Source organism: Pygocentrus nattereri, chromosome 12 (genome assembly GCF_015220715.1).
Source record: "Pygocentrus nattereri isolate fPygNat1 chromosome 12, fPygNat1.pri, whole genome shotgun sequence".
In the NCBI taxonomy this organism is placed as follows: Eukaryota; Metazoa; Chordata; class Actinopteri; order Characiformes; family Serrasalmidae; genus Pygocentrus; species Pygocentrus nattereri.
The window spans coordinates 31,480,538-31,491,172 of NC_051222.1; the positions used below are offsets into that span (position 1 = coordinate 31,480,538).

The window sequence follows — 10,635 nt, forward strand, 5'->3', positions numbered from 1 at the left end:
TCAGCTTTACTCTTAATATGATATAAACGTACATATTGTGGCATCAGCATAGAAGAAGAAGAAGACATAGGAAACAACGATTCAAAGAATGCCCTTTTATTTACATACAGTGGTTAAAAACCACCATTCAGCGCTACTGAACAGCTGGGATAGACCACACACTTCTGCATGACGGTAGACATTAACACTGCACAACTAACCCCACAAACACAACACAGATTAGCCCAACAAGCACATACACTCACTGGCCACTTTACACTCACTGTTCAATTGCTTGTTAACACAAATAGCTAATCAGCCAATCACACGGCCACAACTCAGTGCATTTAGGCGTGTAGAGGTGGTCAAGACAGCTTGCTGAAGTGCAGGCCGAGCATCAGAATGGGAAGAAAGGGGATTTAAGGGACTCTGAACGTGCCGTGGTTGTTGGTGCCAGACGGGCTGGTCTGAGTATTTCAGAAACTGCTGATCTACTAGGATTTTCACGCACAACCATCTCTAGGGTTCACAGAGAACGGTCCGAAAAAGAGGAAATATCCAGTGAGCGGTCAGTTGTGTGGACGAAAATGCCTTGTTGATGTGAGAGGTCAGAGGAGAATGGGCAGACTGGTTCCAGATGATAGAAAGGCAACAGGAACTCAAATAACCAACCAGAATCTCTGAGGAACGTTTCCAACACCTTGTTGAAAGTTTGCCACAAATAATTAAAGTACTTCTGAAGGCAAAAGATGGTCCAACCTTTTACTAGCAAGGTACCTTGTTAGTACCTAATAAAGAGGCCAGTGAGTGTATGTATAGCTTTTATGCCAAAACAAGTTATTTACATGTTTAAGTCTCTCTCACCACTCTATGTTCACCGCTCCACATGGCCACGGCTCCATGGCCAAATAAACTGGTAGTGGGATACTACATTGCTCCCTCCCTCAGAAGAGGGCAACCCCACAAAGTTTGGCGACTTCTGAGCGAAGAGTACCTGGATCAACGGGGGCTTAAAGATGTAAATGGCATTCAGCTGTACAGCGCCATCCACATGATCACAACTTCCTGCACCAGCTTCGTCCTTGTCGTGCTGGACAGGCTTCCACAACAGTAGATAAGCAGTGATCCCACTTCTGACACCACTGTGGTGTCATTGTAATGCAGGAAACATAGCAAATAAGTGCTCTTTTACATAGATGTAGCAGGGGAAACCTGCCGCTCGTAATGGTAGACACTAACACTGCACAACTGATCCTGCAACCCAACAGATTAGCCCAACCAGCACATATATAATGGCTTTTAAGCCACAGCAACAGCATACTTACATGTTTAAATCTCTCTCACCACAGATTTGGTGATACCTGTGGTGCTCCATGCTTGCTGGTCTGCATGGCCATGGTTCCTGCGTGTCTACAGCCGAATTACCCGGTAGCAGGATGCTGCAATATATATGCCTGTCACCAAAGAGCTTTGTAAATACCTTATTGGAAGTAGGTAAATAAATACATACATACATACATAATCTATATTGAGGTTTGCACAATCTGTACACTAAATCTGATAAATATGAGTTGATGTTGCTGCGATTTATGGATCATGATTAACAGACAGACTGACCCCTATCAGTATGTCGGTCCAGATGACACTTACCTAACCTTAGCAGGTCAGCTGCCTTAATGCCGAACAGATACTGCAGGTGTGTTACTGTTTTTCACTGAGAATTAATGCAGCCACAGAAGTTTTCCCGGTATGATTTGGTTGAATTTATTAGCCCTGGGCCCTGGGAAAACAACCTGAGGCTCAATATTGCAGTCCTGCTGTATCAGCAGTGTGGTCACTTTTTCATCACCTGCTCTTGTCAGTCATGGACTGTGGGGATGTTATATTAATGCGGCCACCACAACATTTTAGTGCTGTTCAGTTTCTTATTGTTCTCTTCATATAAAACATACAGAGTACAGTACAGTGTAAAAGGCAGAGACTAGCATTTCCTTCGTGTCATTTCCAGCCTAAAAGGCCAAGGTTTAGTACAAGGTTTTTAATTTTTCAGTGTCAGGAAGAAATCAGAAGACACATGCTTCCCAGAAAACTACACAGAGTCCCCCAACACTGCATATGATATCAAAATCTTCAGTACTTTTCTGCACCCTACTGCCACTTCATCTTCCATCTTCCAGTCTTAAACGGAAATTTCACTGATTTTACACAATGCCTGCACACGTTAATCAGTAAGATGTAATCAGAGTCATTCAGAGTTGTTTGATGTGCAATTCTCCACTTTAGAGAAACTTGGGCGGTGATAGGAACTTGGGCGGTGATAGGAACCAGATGTCCACCTCTAAAAGTTCACAGAAAGTTATTATGAAATGGTTATGAATAGCCAGCTTGACGTCTGAAACAGTTTTAAAATAGGCTTATTTTGAAGATAAGATTTTGGCTTGTCATTCAAATCCATTCAGGGTGGGAAGGGACATGCAGGCCATTCTAAGGCAAAATAGATACGTAGAAATAGATAAGTCTTTTTTATTATTATGTAGCATTTATATTTACTTATCAATGCTCAGAAGACATATTTAGGTTCACTGGTGGTTTTGGCTATATTTGATTTGTAGATATTCTTATACATCTTAACTTCTATCACTACTGCAAAAGGAAAGCTGTAAAGAAGTTTCTCCATAATGAACCATTTCACATCAAACCACTCTGAATGACAGTATATGTCAATTATGTTCACTCACACATGTCAGAAAAGTACTACTTCTCTAATAATGTTCCTAAGAAATAATCTGCATGCTTAATCATTAGTCATGCATATTAATACTACTGTATAAGTTTAAAGTGAACTCTACATGCTTATTGTCAGATCGGTATTGTGTGAGTTTTATGCTCATGCACTGTACACATATTGGCTAAACAGAGGTGTCAAATTCAGGTCCAGAAAGTAAAAGTCCTTCCCAGGATTTTGTTCCAACAGGCTGGCTTCTCTAGTTAGATCACACCACCAGCACGTCACACGTCCAGCCTGTTGGAACAAAATCCTGGGAAGGATTTTTACTTTCTGAACCTGGATTTGACACCTCTGTTGATATAACTGACATTTGGGGGGAGGAACATGGCTGAAACCCCTCCTTCTTTCAATCTAATGCCCTATAAATTCACATCCTCACCTTCCGTTCCCATGACACAATGTTCGCAATCCCCACTGCCACCCCATCTCCTCCCTGTTCCTCAGTCCTGCATCAGTCCTACTACAGCTATGAGGGGGTCCAGCCTTCTAGCTACAGGCGAAAGCTGCCCAGAATTCTAGCCCAAGTTCTCAGAGCTCTCCCCCTCCCTCAATCAGTCTTCCCTCATACTACCACCGCCATGTTAAAATCATGGCCTAAACTCTCAAAATGTGTATTGTATATGGACAGCCTGAAAATGTGTCTTGAAACTTGGTGGGATACTCCATAATCCAATTGAGCAGTTAATAAAATGAAATAATCAAACAGTAAATGCATAAATAAATATACAAATAAAATACATTTAAAACACACAGCCAGTCCAGTATAGAACTAAACAATCTATAGCTGGCTCCCAATTCAGGGGCTGCATCCTTCACAGGCTGTATTTGAAGGCCGATTGCATCACAGCTTTGCGACTAGGCCGTCCCATTTCGAAGGCTCCTTCATATGTGGCTGAAAAATGTGTCCTTTTTTTAGAGCAACAGGTGGATCCATTGCTAGCCAACATATCCTGAGGTTCAAAGCATGCTGGCAAGGAATCGAGAATGTGGTGGCATCAGCAGAGGAGCAAATGGCGGCTAAAGAGTCAACTTTAAATATATAAGTATTGGGTTTAAACTGATTTGAATAGCTAACAATACAAATGTTAAAAAAAAAGCCAATGTGGTCAGAAGCAAAACTTACGTTAACGTTTCGTTTTGTCTTAAGAAGCAAGGAACCAACAGAGAGAAGCACCCCCAGCTTCAATAAAAAAACAAAATCAAAAGGTTCTGGCTCCGTCTTTAAAGAATTTTAAAATAAGTTGACAATAGCACAAATCGTTATGCAACAGTAAGGGCGGGAACAGCGATGCTGTGATCCAAACTGGAAATCTGCTTCATTTCGGTTCAGCCTTTGTGGGTCTATACAGCCTTCGAAGAACATGCCTTCATGGAATGCAGCCTTCAAAGGATGCAGCCCCTGAATTGTGGCACAGCTTAAAATTCAGCTTGAGTTGAATTTTCAGTAAGTTCTACTTTTACTTCTTGACTATTCTAGAACTCTGGACTCACACTATTGATTCTACTAGTTAAGAGTTTGAAATAGCATTTACACATAAGCAGGCCTCTCCTCACTGTGTTCCGCTGCTACCTTAACTGTCCAGCAGATATGCAAGATTATGGGATATCTTCCTGAATGTGGACTCGATGACCTCCAAATGCTGCCTGACTAAGCAGCATTGTTCCATTGCAGACGAACCCTGGGTCTGATGTCTCCACATCCATCTAGCGGCCCTCAGGAACCATTCCAGTCCCTGTGATTTGGAGGTTTTCCAGCCATTTGGGATAGCGGTCACATATTACAGGAATCACATTTTTGCTGCTGCTTCAGGCTGAAAAACATCAGACAAACATCTGACCTCAGTCATTTGCTTTAAATAGGAGTTACAGTGCCAGACTGGTTAATATCTCACAATGTCTTTATAATGTATAACACTGTTTCCACAAAAGTTGGAATACTGCGCAAAATGTAAATACAAACAGAATGCAACAATGTGCCAATCATTTAAACCCTATATTTAAAAAATATAGTACAAAGACAACATATCAAATGTTAAAACTGTTTTTTTTTTTTTAAATATATGCCATTTTGAACAAACCTGTGGTGGAACATAACTAATTAGGTCAATTGGCAGCAGATCAGTAACATGATTTGATGTGAAAAGAGTATCTCACAGAGTCTTTCAGAAGTAAAGACGGGGATGGTTTTACCACTCTGTGAAAGACTGTGCAGGCAAATAGGTCAACAATTTAAGAATAACATTTTTCTACATAAAATATCAAAGAACTTGAGGATTTCATCACCTGCGGTACATATTTTCCTTAAAGGATTCAGAGAATCTGGAGAAATCTCTGCATGTAAGGGATAAGGTCAAAAACCAGTATTTGCTGGTCGTGATCTTTGGACCCTCAGACAGCACTGCATTAAAAACAGACATGAATGGAAATCACTGTATGGGCTCAGAAACACTTCTGAAAACCACTGTCTGTGAACATAGTTCATCACTGCATCAACTCATGCATGTTAAAACTCTAAAATACAAAGAAGAAACCAAATATAAACAGGATCCAGAAATGCTGCCACCTTCTCTGGGCCTGAGCTCATTTAAGATCGACTGAGTGGAAAACTGTCCTGTGGTCTGGTTAATCAAAATTTGTAATTCTTGGAAATTATGAACAATGCGTCCTCCAGCTGGAATCCTATGTTAAACAAGAACAGGAAAACATTCCACTTTCAAAGCTACAGCAGCATCTCCTCAGTTCCCAAACACTTACAGAGTGCTGTTAAAAGAAGAGGTGATGAAACACAGCGGTAAACAGGCCCCCGTCCCAACTTTTTCGGATCATGATGTTGGCATCAAATTCAAAACACGCATAGGTTTTTCAAAAATAATAAAATTGCTCAGTTTCAACATTTGATATGTTGTCTTTGTACTATTTTCAATAAAATATAGTTGCATTCTGTTTTTATTTACATTTTGCACAGCATCCCAACTTTTTTGGAAACGTACCTATATAATGCTTATGTTGCACTGGCAGCAGATGGGATAGTGATGCTATAATATATTAGTTAATATATAGCCATTAAGTGAGGTAATTTCTTATGAAGTGGCAGTGAATGGAAGCATGATGTAGGGTTTTCTAATAAAGTGGCCAGTGAGTAGAAGCACAAGGTAGGGGTTTCTAATATAGTGGCCAGTAAGTAAATAGTTAGTTGAAGCTTTTTTAAATTCTACATTTTGTGTATTTCACTTTACATTCCTTCAAAATTCAATCAAGCAAAAGAATGAGTGAGAGGGAGTAACAAAGACAGAGAGAGAGAGAGAGAGAGAGAGAGAGAGAGAGAGAGAGAGAGAGAGAGAGAGAGCAACAACAGAAGACAATAATGCCTCGCCTTCATTTTCCCCCAACAGTTCAATTCCATTAAAGGTGACAGTATTGAAGACCAAGCAAGTCTGAGTGAGAATAATCCAATCCAAACGTGAAGTCGTCATAAAAGCCAGCTGATACTGTAATAACCCCCCACTCTGTCTGCAGACACCACAGCGTTAATTAAGTTAAAGGTAATATTGCTGAGTAGCTTTCTGCAGAGCTGTTCAGTTGGCATGATGCCATCAGCTCTTTTACCATATCAGGACTGATTTGGTGACCCTGTTTTTCAGAACTGAGCATAGCCTCAGAACCCACCATCTCAGAAATGGGGAATAATGTTTTCTTAATAATGTCACTTAATCTGCTGAAATATCTGTTGGTATCTGCTCCCTTTGGAGCTACAGACCAGTTTATGTAAGAGGCTCTTCGTCTTTTGTATAAGATTTTTAAAAAGTTCAGAGAAGATCAGAATGTTCTGAAAGCTCAATGTTGCTATAGAGTCCATTCTAAACAGATAAAAACATAAAATGGTTCTAGCCATGTGTGCGGGAACATCATAATAAACTTTATGCTCACTTAAATTGACAGTTCACTGCATTGTTCTATAATGATTTACAAGAGAAATAAATCATTGTAAACTCACATGAATCTTTTTGAATCACCCTGTATGAAAGATCATGCTAAAACAAAGCATTCCACCTGAGTAATTCTGTGTCTAAAGCCTGTCAGAGGTCTGCATCTGAGACCTGCAAACCCAGGCCAGGTAACTATATCCCCTGAAACCCAGGCCAGGTGACTATATCCCCTGAAACCCAGGCCAGGTGACTATATCCCCTGAAACCCAGACCAGGCGACTATATCCCCAGAAGCCCAGGCCAAGCAGCTATATACCCAGAAACCCAGGCCAGGCAACTATATCCCCTGAAACCCAGGCCAGGCAACTATATCCCCTGAAACCCAGGCCAGGCGACTATATCCCCTGAAACCCAGACCAGGCGACTATATCCTCCGAAACCCAGGCCAGGCGACTATATCCCCTGAAACCCAGACCAGGCGACTATATCCCCAGAAGCCCAGGCCAAGCAGCTATATACCCAGAAACCCAGACCAGGCGACTATATCCCCAGAAGCCCAGGCCAAGCAGCTATATACCCAGAAACCCAGGCCAGGCAACTATATCCCCTGAAACCCAGGCCAGGCGACTATATCCCCTAAAACCCAGGCCAAGCAGCTACATACCCAGAAACCCAGGCCAGGCAACTATATCCCCTAAAACCCAGGCCAGGCGACTATATCCTCCGAAACCCAGGCCAGGCGACTATATCCCCTAAAACCCAGGCCAAGCAGCTACATACCCAGAAACCCAGGCCAGGCAACTACATCCCCTGAAACCCAGGCCAGGCAATTATATCCCCTAAAACCCAGGCCAGGCGACTATATCCTCCGAAACCCAGGCCAGGTGACTATATCCCCAGAAACCCAGGCCAGGCGACTATATCCCCAGAAATCCAGGCCAGGTGACTACATCCCCGGAAACCCAGGCCAGGCGCCTACACTCCTGGAAACCCAGGCCAGGCGACTATATCCTTGGAAACCCAGGCCAGGCGACTATATCCTTGGAAACCCAGGCCAGGCAACTATATGCTCGGAAACCCAGGCCAGGTGACTATATCCCCTGAAACCCAGGCCAGGCAACTATATCCCCTGAAACCCAGGCCAGGCGACTATATCCCCAGAAGTCCAGGCCAAGCGACTATGAAATGGGATTGGGCCTAAATGACTTGTCAGCTCTGTGGGCAGCAAATGACTGGATAGTGCCTGAAATACACGGTGGTAAATACTGCAGTATAACCTCAAATCCCAAAGCAATTTTTAAGTACCTTCACTGAAAGGCTTTTGTGAATAAAAAAACGTGGATATCGCCCAACCCTAGTAGGGGCTGATACTCACTTGGTCTGGTGCTTGGACCCCTGGAGATGAGCATGGTACTGTTCTATAGAGTTCAGAGAAACAGCACAGACGCTGCAGGAGAAGCTGCCTCTGAGACCTGGGAGTCGACACACACGTGCGCACATACACACACACACACACACACACACACACACACAGTGCACGTTACCATCACAGAGTTAGAAGAAACGCATTTCCTCCTTTTCTTAAGCTCAGAAAATAAACACATGGAGGATCAGCATAAAGACATCAGGTTTTTTCCACACTACTTCACATTTGAGAACATTTATAATATTTTCCACTGCAGTTCATACTAGAACACTATGAACAGCCAGTTTGCTTTGAAGGCCCTGTAGTCCCTATACTGAATAATAAGCCTTAGTATGTAATAAGCCTGGGATTTTAAGGGGTTAATGTGTTGATTGCTACTCGGAGTTTGCAGTGGTGACATAGTGCCAGTTAGGAAGCGAACGCTATTACGCAAATGTTTCCACAGAAAACAGAGCTTTGTGTTATTCAGTGTAAATGCAGACAGAATGCAGTGTTTGCGAGCGCACAGCACTGCAGTACAGCCCACGGCATCAGTGGATAAACTGAAAGTCCCTCATTGAAAACTGATTTTTTGTGAAACTTTGAAAACGTACTGCTCACTAAGCAGTCCATACCGTCCATATACAGATGGAAGCCTGTGTCATCGCTTTTGTGATGTTACACAAACCATCATGTTTACACACATCTGCCTGTTCAGCCTACAGCAGTTTAGCTCTGCCTTCCCACACTGAAGTTATAAGGAGTGTTTCCGACTGGCCTGCTGTCTAAACAAGGCTCAGTACTGGGCAGCCAATCAGGACAGAGCTTTTTTTTTTTTTTTTATTTTACGAGTGAAAATAAGTCAACACATCCTCTACAGAGAGCAAACGTCTGCACACTTTAATGTACAGTTACTGTTTATTTGCTGAATTTAACATTTTGTGAAAAAAGAGAATAAAATGTGATCCGTGCAAAAGAAGAGAAAAAACCTTGTGTATCTCCATTTTTGTTGTTTTTCCGTTTTTGATATAACCTGAAAATGCCTGTTGCCCTTTACGTTGTTTGTCATTTTTTTGGAAGAATGGACCCGAAGAAATGTCCAAAATGACTTAGAAAAAAATCCTGGTTCCATTGACTTACATTAAAAGTAAAGTACGTTTTTCCTTCTCCTGTAAAAGTTACCATTTTGGAGATACAAGGTTTTGTTCTGACAACAGCGAATTAATATTTTATGTTTTATTCTTTTTCAATATGCAAAAGAAATTCGCCTCCAATTTGCAGACAAATGCCATGTTTAAGTTCTATGTAAAGAATTTCTTTTCACGTGGAAAATTGACATTGGCTGTGTCAGTCTTAAAGACACAGCAACAAAAACAGCCTGTTGAATTCTAAGGGATGAGGAGAAGTTGGAAAATGACAGTGATAAATTGATATGATGACTGTTTTTGGTGCATAAAACCACAAAAATGTTAAAAGTTGACCTCAGAGGGAAAAATAAAATGTAATAATCACTTGGCGTATGGGAGATATGGTCCCCTTTAAGTTTACTGTTAAGCAATGTAGCTAATTAGCCACATTACATGCTTTAGAGTAGCATAAATTGACCAAAAAGACAATTAATCGGTTAATGGGAGGAATGCAGCTGTCACAAGCAGGAGGTTGAGACTAGAACTGTGGGTTCTGTTCTTGTCTTTGACTGTGCAGGAAAAACAGCCTTAGTCATCTCAAGTAGGCCTGCAGGAAAACACATCCCCTCTTATTTAATATCTGCCCTCCTGCCCTCTGTCCTCCCTGTTGTGTCCACTGTTATGTCAGTGGCTCTGCTGCTTTCCGTCTTTATGATTAAATAATGTTGAGGGAGATCAAAGAGTTCCAGAGTTCTAGAATCTGGCTGTTGCTATGGTGACATTCCGCAGAGACTGCGAGTCACAGTGGAATGAGCTCATCTGCAAGGTATGACACTCATCCTTGCAGCCGCCCTGTCCTTGACCTGTGGTTGCCAGGGCGTCCAGGTGTCCGGTGAGTTGCCGTAGTAACTGTGCTCTGGCTGCATTTCGGCTGTGTTTCTTCCCCCTGTAGTGCTGTCGGGCCATCAGAGGGTTATTAAAGCACGCTCCGCACAGGTAGCAGAACCGCACAGACTGAGCGCCGCTACTGGCCGGAACCAGAGGAGAGTCAGTGCGGTGAGGGGGCTCAGGGGCGGGGTCTGTCAAAACATTTAAAAACACACTGTTAATGGCAGTGCAGATTTTACTCTTAACCTGCAGGCTTACTGTTCAGTTCTTCAGGTACTGCTCAGACTTCATATTTAGCAACAAATATGACTCAGTAATCAATGATTCAGTAACTGCTAGAAATGATTCAATAACTGCTATAAATGATTCAGTAACTGCTATAAATGATTCAATAACTGCTATACATTATTCAGTAAATGCTATAAATTATTCAGTAACTGCTATAAATGGTTCAGTAACTACTATAAAGTATTCAGTAACTGCTATAAATGGTTCAGTAACTACTATAAATTATTCAGTAAC

At 42.0% G+C, this 10,635-nt stretch overlaps 1 protein-coding gene across 1 annotated transcript in view; it reads right to left on the bottom strand.

Moving 5' to 3' along the window:
• Positions 1-3,948: 3,948 nt before the first annotated feature.
• LOC119264815 (zinc finger matrin-type protein 4-like) overlaps positions 3,949-10,635 on the bottom strand; it is a 19,538-nt gene continuing 12,851 nt past the window's right edge. Inside the window, exons 5-7 of the mRNA XM_037543826.1 lie at positions 10,089-10,304; positions 8,069-8,165; positions 3,949-4,578 (exon numbers count right to left, since the gene is read on the bottom strand). Coding sequence (XP_037399723.1) covers positions 4,539-4,578; positions 8,069-8,165; positions 10,089-10,304 — 353 coding nt within the window. The 3' untranslated portion in view covers positions 3,949-4,538. The remainder of the gene's footprint in view (positions 4,579-8,068; positions 8,166-10,088; positions 10,305-10,635) is intronic.